The 21,048-nt window shown below is 39.9% G+C and overlaps 2 protein-coding genes across 2 annotated transcripts in view; one reads left to right on the top strand and one right to left on the bottom strand.

Annotated features, from left to right (window-relative positions):
• The window catches only part of VPS35 (VPS35 retromer complex component), a 30,667-nt gene extending 14,070 nt beyond the window's left edge, over positions 1 to 16,597 (bottom strand). The window contains exons 1-11 of the mRNA XM_017517892.2: positions 16,492 to 16,597; positions 11,124 to 11,222; positions 9,735 to 9,831; positions 8,723 to 8,846; positions 8,040 to 8,222; positions 6,038 to 6,251; positions 4,134 to 4,217; positions 3,256 to 3,365; positions 2,906 to 3,002; positions 2,658 to 2,806; positions 187 to 504 (exon numbers count right to left, since the gene is read on the bottom strand). Coding sequence (XP_017373381.1) covers positions 187 to 504; positions 2,658 to 2,806; positions 2,906 to 3,002; positions 3,256 to 3,365; positions 4,134 to 4,217; positions 6,038 to 6,251; positions 8,040 to 8,222; positions 8,723 to 8,846; positions 9,735 to 9,831; positions 11,124 to 11,222; positions 16,492 to 16,494 — 1,478 coding nt within the window. The 5' untranslated portion in view covers positions 16,495 to 16,597. The remainder of the gene's footprint in view (positions 1 to 186; positions 505 to 2,657; positions 2,807 to 2,905; positions 3,003 to 3,255; positions 3,366 to 4,133; positions 4,218 to 6,037; positions 6,252 to 8,039; positions 8,223 to 8,722; positions 8,847 to 9,734; positions 9,832 to 11,123; positions 11,223 to 16,491) is intronic.
• A 167-nt stretch (positions 16,598 to 16,764) lies between these two features.
• ORC6 (origin recognition complex subunit 6) lies at positions 16,765 to 20,884 on the top strand. The gene is made up of 4 exons (XM_017517906.2): positions 16,765 to 17,139; positions 18,384 to 18,513; positions 19,720 to 19,883; positions 20,401 to 20,884. The coding sequence occupies exons 1-4, from the start codon at positions 16,808 to 16,810 to the stop codon at positions 20,492 to 20,494; spliced, it is 720 nt and encodes a 239-aa protein (XP_017373395.2). The 5' UTR covers positions 16,765 to 16,807; the 3' UTR covers positions 20,495 to 20,884.
• Positions 20,885 to 21,048: the final 164 nt, after the last annotated feature.

Below are 21,048 nucleotides of genomic sequence, written 5' to 3'. Positions count from 1 at the left end.
AAAAAAAAAAAAAAAAAAAGAAAAGTCAATACACATGCATGTCATAGTATACATATTTATAAAAGTCTGGGAAGATATGCACAAAATGTTAATTAACAGTGGTTAATCTCTATCTGGTGAAATTATAAATATTTTATAATTCTTCATACATCTCCAATTTTCTAATTTATATAATGAATAAGTTACTTGTAAATTTTCTTTACTACTGAATTACCCTTCCCCCCATCTGAGGTATCTAGGTCCAAAGTAAAACTGTAACAATGTTTCCCTAAAATAGCACATAGATATTTTCTTACCTGGTCTTGAGAGACAATTTCTGTGTTATAATCCAGAACATTACTAAGCACATAACAACTCATGCTCTTTCTGGACTCATAGTCAAAGTACTCAAAGAGTGGGTGAAAATGTTTTAATTTCAAGACTGTTAAAATATTGTTGTAAGTGTCAACTGGTATTTTCAAAAGTCTGGTGAGTTCCTTTGAAACTGCACTACTGGTAGCAATACTACAAAAAGAAAAACAGAAGTCTTAATGAATAAAATTAACTTTTTATATATACAAATAGCACTTGTTTCATAAGAATTTGAAATTTTTCATTATACATTAAAGGAAATGGGTCAAGTGAATCATACTACCCCAGAAGACTGTAACAACCTCCTTTCAAGAGGAGAAAAATCCTTATCTAAACACAAACGTATACTCATCTATTACTATTCTGTTGACATAAAACTAGATACAATTTCCAACTCATGAACAGATGGAATAGCTGGAGTTAATAAGATAACTGTCTAGAAGTTGACAACATTTCTAAGACAAGTATTTTAAGTGGTAGTTTGGTTCCCAGGGAGCAGCCAACAAGTATTGTATATTCACGATGAAAGTAAGTAGGAGAAAAAATCCATGCAAAACCAGCAATTCAACACAACAGAAAAATACATAAACTATCTATTCTGCATCAGATGTTGGTGATTAAGAAAAGGCAGGCTGGGACCGGGCGCGGTGGCTCACGCCTGTAATCCCAGTGCTTTGGGAGGCTGAGGCGGGTGGATCACGAGGTCAAGAGATCGAGATCATACTGGTCAACATGGTGAAACCCCGTCTCTACTAAAAATACAAAAAATTAGCTGGGCATGGTGGCACGTGCCTGTAATCCCAGCTACTCAAGAGGCTGAGGCAGGAGAATTGCCTGAACCCGGGAGGTGGAGGTTGCGGTGAGCCAAGATCGCGCCATTGCACTCCAGCCTGGGTAACAAGAGCGAAACTCCGTCTAAAAAAAAAAAAAGGCAGGCTGACTGACTTTTAGGTAGTCATTAGTAAAATCACTGTGTAGACCAAGTCATATCCGGGCCTTTATTACAACCTCGTTAGAGGTAGCTATTTCTAATTATTTTGACTGTTTTTACTTTAAAATTTATTTGGGGGGAGAAGACATAGATAGATCATTTAGTTTTTTTAATTAAAAATTTTTTAATTTTAATTTTTTTATTAGAGACAGGGTCTCCATACGTTGCCCAGGCTGGTCTCAAACTCCTGGCTCAAGTGATTCTCCCAACTCAAATAGCTGGGATTCTCCCAAATAGCTGGGATTACAGGTGCAAGCCACTGCACCCGGCATATCATTTAATTTTCTCTCACACTTATCATTTGATATCTGGCCTTGTTTTCAGTTCACACACACACAAAAACAAAAATGACCAAAAGAAAAAGAGTAATACAAAGGGTGGGAAAAAAAAGAAGAAATTTCTTGATGCAGGTAAACCACTGGGAGGGAGATAGAAAGGAGGAAGATTACATGAGATAAAATTCTGAAGAATATGCAGGGGATGGGGGGGTGGTTGGCCTGGCTTGACCCAAGTCCAGAGCAGTGGCAAATGAAGCAGGAAGGGAACTGCTGGCGAAGATAACAGTATCAGAGCTGCCCACAGTGGCCACTAGAGGATGCCATAGGTCTAAGACAGAACAGCTGAGGAGGCTTCAAGTTGGAAGCAGCACTGTTGATACTTTCCTTGAAAGGTATCAAAATCAAAGCTCAAAATAGAAAAGATATTTAAACCAATTTAATTCTGCAAGTTAAATATACACACATCCCTCATTTTTCACCATGTACTTACTCGTAGGAAAACACTTATTACAGAAATAAATACTGCCTGACAATTTCCGTACCAGTTTAAGAACAAACTTATTTACATACAGCAAGCTTGTCTAACCTGTAGCCCAAATGCCACATGCAGCCCAGGATGGCTTTTGTGGCCCAATACAAATTCATAAACTTTCTTAAAACATTATGAGTTTTTTTGTGATTTTTTTTTTTTAAAGCTCATTAGCTATTGTTATTGTTAGTGTATTTTATGTGTGGCCCAAGAAAATTCTTCTTCTAATGTAGCCCAGGGAAGCCAAAAGACTGGATGCCCCTAATACACAGAAAGGGATCCAAATTGAGAACACTGGTTCCTGAAGACTGCCTATGGTCCACAGGTACCACGATTTCATTAATACACACAACCAAGTAACTTTCTGCCCCTAGTAGTGCTAAGCATGACAATCTTAATGCATGATTAAAAACAAATGGCAGTATTTCAAAAAACAATTGAGAAAGAAAAGCAAATCTGTGTAAAAAATATCTTTATGAGGATCTTTACAAAAATGTAACTGACTTACTGTTCAAGGTTGAGCTTATTGAATATCTCCACTGTTGTTTCTAGAACTTTATCAACATAGTCCACACGATCAGGGTAACATTTCATGGCCAGATTAATGAGAGAGACTTGTAAAGACACAACATCCTCTGAAGGCATGTCTTGTCTAGACTGGAATGATTAGAAAAATCCAATTTATTTAAAAAAATTGTAAAAGGAAGGCAGAGAAGTTTCAAGGTTTTGAGAAATTAGGAGAAAAGCTACACAAACCTGTATCACTGTAGCCACCTGCTGTGAAAATATATCAAAAAGTTTAATATCTGCTGGGATGCCAGGTCCATCTTCACGGTGAGCAAATAAAGCTAATCTAAAAAAAAAAAACCAAAAACCCTTTATTTTAAAAAATACAGGGTTTACACAGTGGGATCATGGATGACATCTTAATTCTTTATTGCTTTTCTATATTTTGTATGAGCCCAAAAGGTTTTAAAATTATTTATAGTATAATTACATTAGGATCATTCATATGATAAAGATAAAACAGAAAGAATTCACAAAAATGTTTTAAATTCATTATTCCCAAGTCAGAGCATTTATCCTCCAGTGTTGGAAGGTCTTACCTATCAATTAAAGCAATGATTATGTTTTTCACATTTACATTCTGGTGTAACTCAGCACAGGCCCGAAGAAAAGGATTCAAAGTCTGGAGGTGAAATTCATCAGGGAAAACCTGAAAATCAAATGATCAATAAAAGTAAAAGTATTTCACATAATATTCAGAACTCACATATGGCATTTAAAGTTCACATTTGTGGGGAAAAAAAAAAAAACCACTCTAATCTTACACAACTGAATTCAAATACATTACTTTTGAACCTCTCTAAACATAAGCTCAGACAGAAATATTCCAGTAAACAAAGTGTACCTACAATTAAACTAAAGCTACTGAGATCCAGAAAATTCAGATTACTCATTCCTACATTTTGGGGGAAAACAAACTACATTGATACAAAGACCAAGTTATGAGTTGGAAACAGAAAAATTCTTTTTTTTTTTAAAGATGGGGTTTCACCATGATGGCCAGGCTGGTTTTGAACTCCTGACCTCAGGTGATCCACCCACCTCAGACTCCCAAATTGCTATGATTACAGGCGTGAGCCACCACGCCCGGCAGAAAAAAAATTTTTTTTTTTAATTATTTTTAGAAGGAGAATGATTACATGAAAAAAAGGAAACATTAAAAAAATTATTTAAATTTTTAATAGAAATGGCATCTTGCTATGTTGCCCAGGCTGGTTTGAACTCTTGGCCTCAAGAGATCCTCCCACCTTGAACTCCCAAAGTGTTGGGATTACAGGTGGGAGCCACCACACCCAGCCAGGAAAATTCTTTTTCAGGAAAGCTTATTTCCTATTCCATCAAAATGTTTTCAAAACAATGATATTTAATGAAAGATAAAACAGTTCCTTTAAAAAAAAAAAAAAAAGTTCCCACCTACCTGAATAATACATTCCATGAGATATTCTTGAGCCAAAGCATCCCTACAGTTTACAACTTGCTCCAATATGCCAGTCAGAACAATCTAAAAGAGAAAAAAAACAAACATAAGGGTTAAAATGTGTTTTCAAAATCTTAAGCTGGCCAGGTGCGGTGGTTCACGCCTATAATCCCAGCACTTTGTGAGGCCAACGTGGGCAGATTATGAGGTCAGGAGACCAGCCTGGCCAACATGGTGAAACCCTGTCTCTACTAAAAATACAAAAATTAGCTGGGCATGGTGGCACGTGCCTATAATCCCAGCTACTCAGGAGGCTGAGGCAGGAGAGCTGTTTGAACTCAGGAAATAGAGACTGCAGTGAGCCGAGAACTATACCACTGCACTCTAGCTGGGCAACAAAGCAAGACTCCGTTTCAAAAAAAAAAAAAATTATTAAGCTATTCCTCTATTAACACATTTGAACTACTAACTTGAAAATCGTATTTGAGATTTTTCTCACCAAGACTTCACTTCTAAACTTTAAAAGCTTTTTCTTCTGAGACAAGGTCCTGTTCTGTTGCCCAGGCTGGAGTACAGTGGTGCACTGCTCAATGCAATGTCCACCTCCTGGGCTCAAGTCATCCTCCCACCTCAAACCTCGAGTAGCTAGGACTACAGGTACGTTCCACCATGCCCAGCTAATTTTGGTACTTTTTTGTGGAGATGGGGTCTCCCTATGTTGCCTGGGATTATCTCAAACTCTCGGACTCAAGCGATCCATCTGCCTTGGCCTCTCAAAAGTGAGCTTTTTTCTTCATGGCTTGTGCTTTTTTGTGTCCTCAAAAATCTTTGTCTAATCCTAGGTCATAAAGGTTTCCTCTGTGTTTTCTTCTAACAGTTTTAGGTTATATATTTAGGTCTTGATCCATTTTAATGTTTTTTATATATGGTATGAGGAATGGATCAAGGTTCAGAGTTTTTTGTTTGCATATAGATGTACAATTGCTCCAGAACCACTTGCTGAAAAGGCTGCCTTTGTACTTTTATCAAAAATAACTGATCATAAATATCTGGGTCTATTATGGATTGCCTATTCAGAGATCAGTAAATTGAGTTGCTGCTTGTTTTTACAAATAAAGTTTTACTGGAACACAGAAATATCCATTCACTTCCATATTGTCTGTGGCTGCTTCTACACCATACCTGCAGTGTTATTAGTTATAGACCAATCTTTTGGCTTGAAGAAGAATTAAAAGAATTGTCTTGGGCCACACATAAAATACACTAATGATAGCTGATGAGCTTTAAAAAAAAAAAAAAAAAAAAAAAAAAAGGCAAAACAACTCACATTTTAAAGCTCACAAATTTATGTTGGGCCATGTTCAAAGCTGCCCTGGGCCACAGGTTGGACAAACTTGTACCACATGTCTTGCAAAGCCAAAAACCATTTATTATCTGGTCCTTCACAGGTAAAGTTTGCCATTCCCTGCTTTATTCCCCCGCCAACCTCCCCCCCATTGATTTGTGTGTCTATCCTTTTCACCAATACCTCTCAGGATCTCACTGTAGCTTTAGAGTAAATCACGAATTCAGGTTGCTTGAGTCTTTCAATTTTGTTATTCCTTTTCAAATTTGTTGTAGCTGTTACAGGTTCTTTGCTTCCTCATATAAATGTTAGGATTTTGACTAAGATTACATAGGAGCTATAGATCAATTGTTTTTTTAAAATGCTATCTTGACAATATTAAGTCTTCCAATCCACAAACACTGCACATACATCTTTCCATTTATTTGGGTCTTCTTCAGTAAAAGCAATTTTAAGATGTTTTTCAATGTAATATTATATGACAAAAATATTCTGATTTTAAAAATCAGATTTCAGTTTATCTCCGACCATAAGAGGTAATAAATAAAAAAATATGAACCTGTTTGTAACGTTCCACATTTACACCTTCCAACTGACTGAGGCGCACCAAATTTGTTCCCACTAAAATTCTCAGTTCTTGTCTTTCTCGTTCTCTTTTTTCTCTATCTCGGCTATGTCCCTGATGCTGCATTCGCACCCAAAGCTTGTTCATTTCTGCAAAGTTGAGCAGTACAAAATCCATGGAATCACTGATATCGCCAGTTGTTTCTTCGCTGCAAAGAAACAGAAAAGTCTTTACACAGTATTTATAGGACCAACTTACTACTATCCCTCTCCTTTGTGTATTTCCTTCTTATCTCTGTAGTATACCAATGCTTTATTAAAAAAAATACTTTCAACTTCATTGGCTTAGTATTAAATTTCAAAGGGAACAGACTCTAGGGAAAAAAGTACCACGGAGAGGACAGCATAAATTTAAAGCACACATTACTTTCCCCAACTCCCTAGCCTGGGCCAACTGGATTTCCTCTTATGGCAACTTCCTTAATTCAAAAAGCCCAGAAGGATGGGCATGGTGGTTCATGTTTGTAATACCAGTGCTTTGGGAGGCCAAGGCAGGAATATCGCTTTAGGCCAGGAGTTTAAAACCAGCCTGGACAACAAAATGAGGCCCCCTCCCTACAAACCAAAAACAAAAACAAAAGCCTAAAAAATTTAACACGGTGTACTGCTAACTATATCATTTTACCGTTGAATTTTTTTTTTTTGAGACGGAGTTTCACTCATGTTACCCAGGCTGGAGTGCAATGGCGCGATCTCGACTCAACGCAACCTCCGCCTCCTGGGTTCAGGCAATTCTCCTGCCTCAGCCTTCTGAGTAGCTGGGATTACAGGCACGCGCCACCATGCCCAGCTAATTTTTTGTATTTTTAGTAGAGACGGGGTTTCACCATGTTGACCAGGATAGTCTCGATCTCTTGACCTCGTGATCCACCCGCCTCGGCCTCCCAAAGTGCTGGGATTACAGGCTTGAGACACCGCGCCCGGCTGAATATTTTGTTTTTAAATGGAATGTAAGCTTTGTGAGGAAAGAGATCATGAATTTCCTGCTTTATTTTTCTATATCTCCTAGGATGGAGGCCTCAGTACCTTTCAAAAATTTTCATTGATTGCCTAATTAAATGCTCAAATTGGACAGTCAAAACGTAATAAAGCAAATTAACTTCATCAATTTCTCTACATTGTTAAATTTTTTATCTTTTCTGTACTGTTTAAACCATTGAATTATACATCTTAGAAATAAATGAAAATATTCTTTAAAAAAACAAAATCTGTCAGGGCAAACTGAAAAATAAAAGATTAAAAATTTTTTTAAGAAAGAAAATAAATGAATAAACTTTTTAAAACAATGAATGAAGTTCTTTAATCTGGGGACCTGCCAAGTGAACAGCTCACCCCACTGAAGACCACAGTCGGCTAACCATCTGTCCCTGCTGTGGGATAAAAGTACCGTAGACTTGGATGACAGAATACTGGTTACACAAGAGACAGCTGTCTCTGAATGGCTTTTAATTTTTTCTTTTCTGGAGTTAATAGCTAACTTGAAACAGATAATTCAAATCATTTATATTCCAAGGTAACTAGCAGTCTATAAATTATAAAATCTGATAGACATTAAAGGAACAATTATGAAATCCAGCTAGCTCATACTTCATTATTTCATTACAAATTAAATTTCCAAATAAAACCCTCTTTAAAACGTTGTATTTTCAAAAAATATTTAATGCAATGGAAAAATGCTCAATTACATTAAATGAAGAAAAAGCAGGCCCTAATAATCCAAAGACATAATCTGCATAAGAGTACATTTTAGATCACACCACATATACTCAGGAGTTCTATATTACAAAGGAAATCTATATACAAATGCTACCTAAATGGCTGACTGGGTGGAAGAATTATTGATACTTATTTTCTTATTTCTGTGCATGTTTCCACACTTTTATACATTCTACAATGAAAGAAATACTGCAACAAAATCAAGAAAGAACATCACTTACTCTGTTGGCTCTCCTTCATCAGGTAAGATATTTCTGGTACACTGAAGAAGGTAATTTCGAAGAAACAGGCCCCTCAAGGGATGCTGCACACCACGGCACATTTCTACCAAATCTTTCAAAATATCCTTCCTTGATTGAGGAAATGACTTGACATATACAACTCCAACTGTGATCAAAAGGTAACTAGGAGAATTATGAAGAAACGCTGATTAGAAATAAAATATTCAAATCAAGAATTTGATTAGTTCCAAACACACTGAACAAAACATTAAATAAACAAGGCAGAAGCCATGTTGTTTTCTCCTCCATGACAATGAAAATATCTGATTTAAAATATAACCACTGACTAACCTCTAAAAATACCACACACATACACACTGTATACATAAGAGATAGATATTACCTTTAAACATATTAGGAAGAGAATAACTGTCATATTAGTTTTTCTAACAGCCAAGACATTAAACAAAATAGAATGTCCATTTTTTCTTATTTCCAAAATTCCTCAAATATCTATATAAAACGTAAATCTAGTTACTCTAACACAAATCAGAGTACCTACCAAAATATTAATCTCAATTTGTTAAGAAATTACCCTTAAAAATTTTTTTTAAGCTGATAATCATAAGGGACATAAAGTGGGAAATACAGACACAAAAGTCCTATGACTTGTAATTACTTACAGCCTTGGGATAATGTTTCCAGCATACTGTACAAGTTCATAGAGATCTGCCACTTTTCTTCCTTTAGCAAACTCATCTGTCAGGTAGACCTCCAAGTAGTGCAGTTCATCAGAAATGGCCATATCTTTTAATTATGATTAAGGACTAAAAATAATGATAAGCCAACCTAAGCAAAACTCTGAAACTTCTTGGAGTCATTATTAACTACTGGGCAGATATCTTAAGTTTTAGTCCTTTAAGAGAGTGTTCAAGCCAGGTGCAGTGGCTCACGCCTATAATCCCAGCACTTTGGGAGGCGAAGGTGGGTGGATCACGAGGTCAGGAGTTCGAGATCAGCCTGGCCAATGTGGTGAAACCCTGTCTCTACTAAAAATACAAATATTAGCTAGGCATGGTGCTGTGTGCCTGTAGTCCCAGCTACTCAAGAGGCTGAGGCAGAAGAATCGCTTGAACCTGGGAGGCAGAGGTTGCAGTGAACTGAGAGAGCGCCACTGCACTCCATCCTGGGCAACAGAGCGAGACTGTGTCAAAAAAAAAAAAAAAAGGAGAGAGTGTTCAAGTAAAGATAGAATTTTAGTTGGGCTTATCTTACTTTAACGTAAGGATTTTAAAGAACATGTGGTGAAGCAAAGCAGTAAATACAGTGGTTACCTGTCAGACTGCTAATGGGTTTTGAAATGGCAAATGATTAAATTCCTGTCCATCTGAGAGTGCTGCATAACAAAATCTAAGCATTAAAGAACCAACTGCCTCACAGCCTGAATATCCTTCATGAAGGGTCTGAAAACTGAGATGCACTGACAACACACTTAAACACATTTAAGCATAAGAAAGAAAGGGGTACTCTTAAAGTGTTTTTCTCACTTAGCATATCTGCATGGAGGTGTGCCATGTGACTAAGATAACGAAGAATAAGACAACTCCAGAAAAAACTTCATCAAGAACGAACAAAATTGCCTTATCAAGAAAAAGGTATGGTCCAAATATTTAGTCTTCAACATTCAAAAGATACAAAGTTCATAGTAGCTCTTTGGTGATAACATAGAAGTCCGGAGTTCACCAAGCATATTAGACGCATGTTTTAGAGCATCCATAAGCTTGTTTTTGTCCTACAGAAATACCGAGAGAATAGATAAGAAGGCTTAATTTAAACAAACATTTATCTTGGTTGTACAAACTCTTTACATCAAGGACTTTCTACATAGTTTTAAAAGAATACAGCACTTAAATGATATAACCACATAAAAAAATCAACTTTAGTTTCACCTTGCCTTCTCTACTGAAAGGAAAAAGATGCATGATTCTTAGTAAGACTTACATATCTAGTACTGCAAGCTTCTTGACAGACTGCTAATCTTTTCAAGCTATAGAAACTAGGAAACTAGTCCATTAATCACATTTTACCTGCAATCAAGAGAACTGGCATATCCATTCAGTTGAAGCAATATACTATCCTGACATGGCTTTGTCACAGGTTAAAGACTCTTCAGAGCTGCCTGAAATGACTATCCATGTTAAGTTTGCTTTCCTCTTGCATTCCTCAAACCCTCCCAATGTCCATATGTTCCACTTAACTCAGAAATGCAGGCAATTCCTTGAGATAGGGGAAACACTATCCATACACAGAAAGAGAAAGAAGCAAGCAATTGCAAACCTATCTTCTCCATTCCAAGACATTTATTTTTCATTTCCAATTTGTTGGGAATGAAACCAATAAAAGATACAAGAACATATTACTTTATAATTTAGAAACTTTAAGACATTTTACAAAGGTAAGATAGCATCACCTTCTTCACAGTAACTTACAGCTTCAAGTACCAACCAATCCAGAGAATCTACAGTATATACACAGATAATCTCTTACTTTACCTTTTAGAATATGAAGATATAAATGTTAAGTATAATTTTTAAGCTAGTTTCTACAATGTATTCAAGAAATAAAGTTTTCAAAATATTTAGAAAAAAAGCTGAATAATTCAAATGCAAAGCATTTAAATCCATTCATTCAACAAATATTTACTGAATACCTACTATATGGTAAACACTCCTCAGGTCTGAGGTATAGAACTAAGAAGGCTAGTAATTCTGGTCAGACACTGGTGTGGTAATAATACAGTAATATGTAAACAAAAGGAAGGGTCTCTCGTTCTTCCAAGCTTGTATTCTAGTGGGGAAAACAGACAATCTCAAACCATAAATATACATGTGAGTAAACAGGGCTCTTTGTTGAAATTGCTCTCCACGCAGTGCTTGAGAGAAATGAGACTGAAGACAGATGCTGGTAGACAGTGAAGATTAGATTTACCAGAAACAGTGGTGCCACCTAACTCTAGGAATCACTGCAGATGCTTCCTTAGGAACACATGGACTATAACTGTGCCTCCCATATTTCCATTCTTACCAGGCATCTCTTCATTTGGAATGATTGGACCTTCACAGCCTGTATGGCTTCATCCAAGAGCTTTTCCTGCTCATCCTGAGGGGACTGCTGTGTTGTAGGCTGAAAAATAAAAAATTCCACTAACGTCATAAGCACATTCTTCTAGCAAATATATTACTTCTATAGTTCTAGCCATAGTTCTTCTCCAAGACTGTCACAAAAGGATCACGCCAGCTCTGTACCTCAAGCCATCCGCCAATTATTGACAGCTGCTGCACACAGAGCCGTGCCCCATCACTGAAGTTAATAGAATAAGATTGACAAAGGAGAACAGTACAAAGGATTGCCTCTCTCTCAGAAACTGACTCAACATTCTTGTAGTAGGCTGGCCTCAAAGAAACTTGCAGTTCAAGGCTGTATTCTGCTAATACTCTTGAATCCAACCTGGACATAGCCATCCGACCAATCTAAGTCTTGTGGTAGGTATAGCCGAAACCAAATCTCTAAAGCCTCTCTTTTCCTCCGGACTACTTATCGTCTGCATTTTAGTTTTAGACAGACTAAGGAACTAGTTTATGAGAACACTGACCAGCCCCTCCTTGGCATAACAAAAGACTAAACAGCCTAGAAATAAAATAGCTGAAAATGTTAGTGACTTTTAGTATAAAACAATAAAGAGCACTCTCCTCAAATAGCTTACACCATTTCAAACATACAGATCTACAGCTACAGTGGACAAACTATATCTAGACACTCTTCTCCTCGCCATCAGCAAAAATCTGCTTGCAGAAATCAATTCAATTTCCCTGCCAAGAAGAATTAACCACTTCTTCAAGTCATATAAACACTGTTTACATCTCCACCACAGCATGCATCACATTACCATTATAAATGGTCATTTTTACATCCTTGGGTCCCAACACACTGCTTTAATATGTAATGGATGCTCCATAAATGCTCACTGCATAAATGAATACAATGGTTTTAGAATGTTTAGATATTTAACCAAAAAAATGACTGAAGAATTAACAGATGGATAAACAAATTGTGGTATATATATCCAATTACAGAATATTAGCCATAAAATGGAATGAAGTATGCTACATGCTACATAAACAAACCTAGAAAACATGCTAAATTAAAGAAGCTAGACATAAAAAGCCACATATTATATGATTCCTCTTATATGAAATAGGAACAGAAAGACTGATGATTACCAGGAGGGAGGTTGGGGGAAATAATTGCTTAATGGGTACTGAGTTTCTTTTGGGGGTAGGGAAAATGTTTTGAACCTAAAGGCGGTGATTGTACAATATTGTGAGCCTACTAAATGCCACTGAATTGTTCACTTTAAAATGGTTAATTTTATGTTATGTCATTTCATTTGATTTTTTAAAACAATGACTAAAGACAAAATACCTCTCACATAATGAGTTGAAGAGGTGGAAGGCAAGGACTTATACATAAAGCTGCAAGTAAAATCTGGTCTGTTTCATTATCTAAGAAAAATCAAAACAACATGTCATTTTGAGATTAACAAAGAAATGTGAGTCACATAAAACCCACTTATGAATGAGAATAGTTTAAAAAATTGAAGTTCCAAAATTGTTCTAATTTTGGAAAGAGAAAAAGGTTAATTGAATAATAAGCAAGGCCATGCATCTCCCTTTTTTTCCCATGACATGCTAGTAAAGTGAGCTCTGCCGCAAGCACTCTTCCTCAGAAGCATCAACAAATTTCAAAGAAACAGTTAGGTATTTTTTAAACTTCACTTAGAGGGAACATGAATTTATCCTAGCAGAACTATTACCATAAAATGCTGGTTTCAGAGGCAAGGATGACACCGGCATTTAAAGATTCTGACTGAATAAAATTTACTATTGATCATGGGCTAATGATCTCTGAACTTTAGTGAAACCAAGCCATCATTTGGAATTTTTTGGCTCCTTACCTCTGAATGCAATAGATTTAATAATAAATTGAATCAATGGATTTAATTAAGTTCAATTGATCCATTTAGAGATAAACAGTGATATATCTAAATTTTTTTTCTTGTTTCATGATACATTTGGATATCTTAATTAAAAATGACTTCTTATTGTGGTAAAATATACCAAAAATTTACCATTTTAATCACATTTAAATGTATAGTTCAGTGGCATTAAGTACATTCACATTATTATACAGTTACCAAATCTATCTCTAGAAGAACTTATCTTTACAAATGCAAATGGAAACTGTACCCATTAAACTCCCATTCCAACCCCCCAGGCAATTCTACCTTCTTTCCTCTGAGTTGACTACTCTATATACTTTATATAAGTGAAATCATATAATATTTTTCCTTTTATGTCTCACTTATTTCATTGAGCATATATTCAGTGTTCGTTCATCCATGTTGCAGTGTCTGAATATCCCTCCTTTTTTTTTTTTTTCTGAGATGGAGTTTCACTCTTGTTGCCCAGGTTGGAGTACAATGGCGCAATCTCAGCTCACTGCAACCTCTGCCTCCTAGGTTCAAGTGATTCTCCTCCCTCAGCCTCCTACAGAGCAAAGCAAAGGTCATCATGAACTGATCACCTGGAAAACTACTCTCCATTCAAACAATGTGCTTTTGTTTCCTCTTCTATAAAACAGAGATGAGAGTACCTGCACCACTGTTATAAAGAACAAATGAAACCATGCAAAGCTCAAAATGTGCCTACTGCTTAGCAATAAGCACTTAATAAATGCTACAATTATTATTATACATTTTTTGAGACGGAGTCTGGCTCTGTCGCCAGGCTAGAGTGCAGTGACAAGAGCTCGGCTCAGTGCAACCTCCGACTTCCTAGTTCAAGCAATTCTCCTGCCTCAGCCTCCTGTGTAGCTGGGATTACAGGCATGCACCACCAAGTCCAGCTAATTTTTGTTTTGTTTTCTTTTTTTTGAGATGGAGTTTTGCTCTTTTGCCCAGGCTGGAATGGAATGGCCTGATCTCGGCACACTGCAATCTCCGCCTTCCGGTTTCAAGCGATTCTTCTGCCTCAGCTTCCTGAGTAGCTGGGATTACAGGCGCCTGCCATTACACCCTGCTAATTTTTGTATTTTTGCTAGAGACGGGTGTTTTGCCATGTTGGCCAGGCTGGTCTCGAACTCCTCACCTCGTGATCCACCCACCTCGGCCTCCCAAAGTGCTGGGATTACAGGCGTGAACTACTGCGCCCGGCCAATTTTTGTATTATTAGTAGAGACGGGTTTTCAACCCGTTGGCCAGGATGTTCTCCATCTCCTGACCTTGTGATCGGCCTGCCTCGGCCTCCCGAAGTGCTGGGATTACAGGTGTGAGCCACTGCACCGGGCCTACAATTATTATTATACCCAGTTCAGATGCCAATAATTATCTCCACTTATGTTAGAAACCTATTACGGTTCAATCACCCTGTTCATTGTATTGTAGATGTAATCTGACAATACAATGTAAACCAACTGTAAAATGAAAACTGATCTCTTCAAAGATACAGAATATGGAGTTAATGAAATAACTATTTAAAAAATGATGGCATGGCATACATTAACAACTGAAGCAGTGAGAAAATAGGATGACCAGAGCATGAGAACTTCAAAATATAATTTGACCACCAAATGACTCTAACTTCATTCACCAATACATACCACCAAGAATCCTCTAATGGAGCACACTGAACATTCTTCATCTATTAGCAATACCTTTTCTTTCCACCTGGAGAATTTCTGTCCACCCTCTACTCTACATAGTTTCAGTTCACTTGTAACTTCCTGTAGTCCTTCCCAAAATCCCCAGGCAAAACTATCCCTCCATGACCCCAAAGCACTGAGTTAACAATGCTAGTAAAGCAATCCAACTGTATTACAATTAAGTTCTATAAGCGTGTCTCCCCCAGTAGCCTCTTAAGTTCAAACATTAGTACCCAGCGCCACAGTCCGTTGACACTGAAGGCACACAAGATGTTTGATGAATTTTAGTGGAATCTGGAACTTCAGGGCTGAGAAGGGCCAAAGGGGCCAACAGTTGCTTCCAGATGCAAAAGTACGACACCAAGAAGACTAAGTGACCTGCTTAAATTATAAAAACTGTGAAAGAACAAATACTCAAGTTTCCTTTCCCAATAAAATTCATGAGGACAAGACTGTGTGTCTGGCTGATTGCTCCCAACTGGTTCACCCAACAAAGAATTCGTGTGTAATACACCCTCAATTAAATATTTTCCATTACAAAACAATATAAATGTCAATCCATAAATGCTGGGAAGCACACAAATCCTAAAAAGTTAAATTTTTATGCCAGCTTGTATCAATTCTCAATTGCAAAAATTCTGAAAAGCAGGCAAAAATCACCTTGTACGGCAATATCTTATATGAAAATAGTATTTGTAAAACATTTAATCCCTTCTGGCATTAAAACATTTAAAGTGAAATCTGTTTCCAGGCTTACAGATTTACAGAAGCCTGTCTACACAAAGTGGATAAGATAATTAAAGCTGACATACAGTATACCCTCAAAAATATTACTTACACAGTGCAGGCTACGTCAAATGCTAATAAAATACAAGTGACAACTTGCCTTTGTGGGAACCAGACACAAAGATTCAGTTTGAGGAAGTTCAAGTTTACCGGCCAACAGCCACACCACGATTTACTGCCGTCATAGAGGAGCCCTACGGAGAAGAACTGCTTCCAACCAAATACTTGGATTTCATCAATAGAGAGACAAAAGACTTAACGTGCGCCCAATGCACAAATGCTAAAGGAAACAATCAGTCTCCTTTCCCAGCGTCAGGATTACAAGACAGCCTGAGTCCTTCCAGGAAATTCACGTAAGCAGGTCCCCAGAACTCTCTGACAAACACTGCCGCAGAAAGCGGGTTTGAGGTCAAGAAAGGCCAAGGAACCACTGCGACCCCTCCAGGAGGCCGTGTGGACAGCCGAGCACAACCAGGCACAAAGGTGGAAACGCAACATCTGGGCGGGTCCCGGCGCCACCTCCGAGTCTCAGGGCCTCCGCGCGCCGCGGGGGCTAGACGCTCAGACCTAGGGCAGAGGGTTCCCTCGTGGCAGGCAGGTGGCCGATTCCACTGAGAGGAGGCCGCAGGCCTTGATGGATCCCAAAGCCTACAGGCCAAGTCACCCCCACAAAAAGGCCGCCCCGTCTCTGAGCAACGGCCGCAGCCAGGAGCCGCCGCCCACCCCGGCAGTCAGCCCGCCAGCGGCCTTCCTCCTCTGGTCCTCTATCCCACAGGCCAAATCGGGCTGGTCTCAGTCCCAACAGGTCTCGGGGCCCCTACTCCTTCCGCTGGGGCCGGGGGCAGTGAGAGAGAGCAGAAGCTACAAGAAGGGTCGGCCCGAGTCCCACTGCCCCCTCAGCACTCACCATGGCGACTCCCCAGAGCCTGCAGCAAGCGGCACCCACCCCGCGCGGAGCCTCCCGCGGTCATGTGACACTGCGGCCCCTCCAAGCCCCGCCCTCTCTAGCCCCGCCCCCGGACCGTGCAAGCGGCTTCTCGATTGGCCTGCTTCTAGGAACCCAAGTCTCGCGTGTTTATTGGCTCTGGCTACTTAACGCTGGATGGACAGACCTGGACGCGAGCCAATCTCAGCACAGCGTCTGAGAATGGGTAGGGCAGTGCAAGGCAGTGGGGATCGCCCGGCGGCAGGCAGTAGACAGCAAGAGGGAAAGGCAGTGTGTGATGAGTTTGTCAAGAAAAAAAGGAATGGGTGGCTGGGGAGCAGACAAGTCCAAGTTCTCTGTATCCATCCGCCTTGGCGAGTGCGCTCGTGATGCACATGCGCAAAAGGAAGATCCCGATTGGCTTGTGGGACTGTCTCAATCTGGTCCCAACCAATCCAGATGTGCCGGAGGTGGGGCCTGGCTCTCACTGGCTGGCACAGCGTCTGCGCGCCGGTTTCGTCGCCCCGCGGCGTTCGCCGGAGTTGATCACTTTAGTGGGGGCGGCATGGGGTCGGAGCTGATCGGCCGTCTAGCCCCGCGCTTAGGCCTCGCCGAGCCCGAAATGCTAAGGTGAGTTCGGCAGCGCAAGACCAGGGCTGGGCTTCCCCCTCGCGGCCCTGAGCCCTCAGGCGAGACCCACGCCCTTCCCAGGCGACGGGCGGCGCTGGAGTGACGAGGAGCGCTGGGGCTGGACGGGGCTAGAAGTTACTTCAAGAGAAACTTCCCGGCGGTGGGCTTGCTTGAGGTGTCAAGAAGGGCGATGGCAGACGTCCCTGGGAACAGCCAGCCCTGTCTGTGGGTGGCACAGTGGTAGGGAGAAGAACGAGCCCAGGAGAACTTCCGCTCATTCCGCTGACGCCTACTGCGATCGAGGTTACAGCTGCCAGCCTGATATCGTGGCGCAGAGCCCCGCTGTCTGTAAAGGGCGAGGACTGTGTAGACCTTAAACTGGGGTAATATGCCGGAGCTACCGGACTTGAGGTGGAGAACGGCCTAGCGGAAAACTCGGGAAGGCACGTTCCGTTCCCGCTGAGGCCGGATTGATGGAAGGTGCCAGGCGAGGGAAGCTGTGGCAAGAGCAGCCCAGGCAGGGACGACACCTCCTGTAAAAGCCTTCGGATGGGAAGCGGGATCTGGAGTTCGGAATAAAGCCATTGTAGCTAAAACGTGGAGAGCAGGACCAGGCTCAGTGCTTCAACAGTCAGGCGAGCGAAGGCAAGGAAAAGAGCGCTTGAAAAGATTTGAAGACACACCTGCATGCAGGACTCGGTAGTCATTTAGAACAGCGGTTCTCAAAATATGGTTTCTGGATCAGCAACAGCCGTATCATCTTGTCACTTGTTAGAAATACAAATTCTTGGGCCCCACCATAAGCATACTGATCAGTCACTCAGCCTGGGACCCCGTAATTTGTTTTCACAAGCCGGAAGGTGATTTTCCGCATACAATGAAGTTTAGGAGCTACTGATTTAAAGGAAATGGAGGGGGTAGTGGGGGTGGGGAAGAGGAACCCTGGTCTAACCTGCCTGCCTCTGAAATAGTTCATGCTTGTTCCAGTAATGGAAGGAGGAAAGAAGGGTTTTTTGTCGAAATTTAACTTTTGCCTGAAAACGTTTGAGCACAGTGATGTTTGGAGCCAGTTCTGATTCTGTCTTCCTCTCTTCAGAGGATATGATCTTCATTCCCAGCCCCAGATAAATGTGCACTGGAGTTAGGCTTAGTGTGACATTCATCAGGCTGTAGTTTTTGTTTACCAAAGTGTTGAGCAAACTTCTGAATAAGAGTTGTAGCTAACACACTGCCCTTTTAACCAGGAAAGCAGAGGAGTACTTGCGCCTGTCCCGAGTGAAGTGTGTCGGCCTTTCTGCACGCACCACGGAGACTAGCAGTGCAGTCATGTGCCTGGACCTTGCAGCTTCCTGGATGAAGTACCCCTTGGACAGGGTAAGTAGGTCCCACCGAATATCTGAATAATCCAGTGCAACACTGAAGCTCTTTTAACTTTTGGTTGAAATAAACCCCAGTTAAAACTCTTGTTTTGGAATTGCCCTGGCTATTCTTGTATTATTTCTGGAAATAATGTTGAATCATTTTGAGTTGGAAGAAAAAAATTTGCCACGTTTTCTTTACTCTTCACTGTTTTCCCTGACCAACTCTTTCTTGGGAAGAGGCCATCTTCCACATTGCTGCTAGCATTATCCTCCTTTTAAAGCACATGTTTCAAAACCCCTATGCTTTTCCTCTAATATGACGGTGCTTGAAAGAACAAGCTTTGGGGTCAGGAGGAGTTGCATATTGAGATCAAATCTCCACACTAGCTAGCTCTTTTAACCTCCAGTGTGCTCACCCATAAATTGAAGATAAAATATCCAATTTCGCTAGATTATTATAAGGATTAAATATATGTAACACTGTTAACACAGTACTCGTGTCATAATGATAAGCTTATTAAATGGTAATATTAAAAACAGCTTTGTTGATTACCATCAAACTCTCCAGCCTCTCTTGAATCCTGGCCTCAAGCTACAGTATTCACATCACAGATTCTCCTCTTCAGTGATTTGTGGCTTTGTAAATGCAGTGTCTTGTTTTTTCCTGCAGTACTCTTCTGGTAAACTCCTATTTGTCTTACATGACCCTGCCTGATTGTTATATTCTTTATGAAACTTGCCTTAACTCTTCCAGGCAGAGCTAGTTTCCCCCAGTGGATCCTCCTGTTTCCCTTCCTACTTTCCTTTTCCTCTTTCTCTCCTCTATACACACACACCCCTGCCCCCCACTCCACTCCCACTACTTCTCTCCTTCCTTTTCCCAATAAATTACACATTAGCAGCTTTGTATAAACACAAGTAACCATATATGTGTTTCCTGTGGTTTTTTACTACCTGTTTGACTATATTGTGTTATAATTTTAAATCATTTGTGCATAGGCATGACTGTCTTTGTGTAGTTTGAACTCTTTTTGAGAGCAGTGCTTCCTCTGCCTGATGTGATTACTAATTTTTTGACTGAGTGAAGCTAAACCTTTAGGTGGAGTGACTTGCCACAAAATTAATTTTGAAAAGTTATACCACTTATTAAGTGTTTAAGGGTACTAATAAATAGAACTTAAGGTTTTTATGATTCGTGTATGTGTTTTTCCTTTCACAGGCTTATTTAGTTAAACTTTCTGGTTTGAGCAAGAAGACATACCAGAGCTGTCTTAAATCTTTTGAGTGTTTACTAGGCCTAAATTCGACTATTGGAATAAGAGACCTAGCTGTACAGTTTAGCTGTACAGAAGCAGTGAACATGGCTTCAAAGATACTAAAAAGGTATGGGGCATAAAGAACCTTAATTGAAAATGTATACCGATAGGCTGGGTGCAGTGGCTTATGCCCGTAATCCCAGCACTTTGGGAGGCGGGCGGATCACATGGTCAGGAGTTCAAGACCAGCCTGGCCAACATGGCCAAACCCCATTTCTACTAAAAATACAAAAAATTAGCTGGGTGTGGTGGCACCCAGCTACTAGGGAGGCTGAGGCAGGAGAATTGCTTGAACCCAGGAGGTGGAGGTTGCAGTGAGCCAAGATCGTGCCATTGCATTCCAGCTTGGGCGACAGAGCAAGACTCTGCCTCAGGTGGGAAAAAAAAATTTATACTGATAGATAAAGAAAAATTATCTACTGTCCTATTCTGGTTAATTTTCAGTCTTAAAAAAATAACTCATGTTAAAGTGACAGTGCACATATGTAATGCATTTTAAAAGCTTGTAAGTTCTGGTTTGCACTTTCAGTCTCTTTTGAGATAATATTTTCTAACATATGATTCTGCAATAACCTCTCCTTTAGCTATGAGTCCAGTCTTCCCCAGACACAGCACGTAGATCTTGACTTATCCAGGCCACTTTTCACTTCTGCTGCACTGCTTTCAGCATGCAAGTAAGTATTTCTTTAAACATTCAGAAGAGTTCCCAATTTATAAGTGGGTTTTCTATCCTCAAGGAATACTTCTAGTTTAGTTGATTTCAACTCAGAGCATATTTTCCCCTATAAATATTAGGAATATTGGCCAAGTGACCATATTCCCAGTTTGTCACATAATGTAGCTAACAACTTGGAACTAGTGTTACCAGAATTCCACTAGCCAAATAGCAGCTGTATACATAAGCTGGGAATTCTGATTTCAGTCTGCCTTTTATAAAAGAGGATATCTGTCATTAAAACAACGTTCTTGTATAATTTTCTGCTTATATTTCTTAAAAGGTACTGGCTGGTGGGAGGCAGAGGTTGCAGTGAGCCAAGATTGCGCCACTGCACTCCAGCCTGGTGACAGAGTGAGACTCTGTCGCAAAACAAATAAAAGGTACTAGCTGGGCCAGGTGTGGTGGCTCCTACTTGTAATCCCAACACTTTGGGAAGCTGAGGCAGGAGGACTGCTTGAGGCATGGAGCTCAAGACTATCCTAGACAACATAGTGAGACTCCAATCTCTTAAAAA

The sequence above is a fragment of the Cebus imitator genome, unplaced genomic scaffold (assembly GCF_001604975.1).
Source record: "Cebus imitator isolate Cc_AM_T3 unplaced genomic scaffold, Cebus_imitator-1.0 Scaffold652, whole genome shotgun sequence".
Lineage (NCBI taxonomy): Eukaryota > Metazoa > Chordata > Mammalia > Primates > Cebidae > Cebus > Cebus imitator.
Note: the sequence above shows the minus strand (reverse complement) of the source record. Positions and strands in the feature narration are given on the sequence as shown.

Coding starts and splice junctions, on each gene's coding strand:
- ORC6 (XM_017517906.2), top strand. CDS start 16,808: ATGAGTTTGTCAAGAAAAAAAGGAATGGGTGGCTGGGGAGCAGACAAG. Junction 17,140..18,383: donor GCCGAGCCCGAAATGCTAAG/GTGAGTTCGGCA, acceptor CCTTTTAACCAG/GAAAGCAGAGGAGTACTTGC. Junction 19,884..20,400: donor GCTTCAAAGATACTAAAAAG/GTATGGGGCATA, acceptor CCTCTCCTTTAG/CTATGAGTCCAGTCTTCCCC.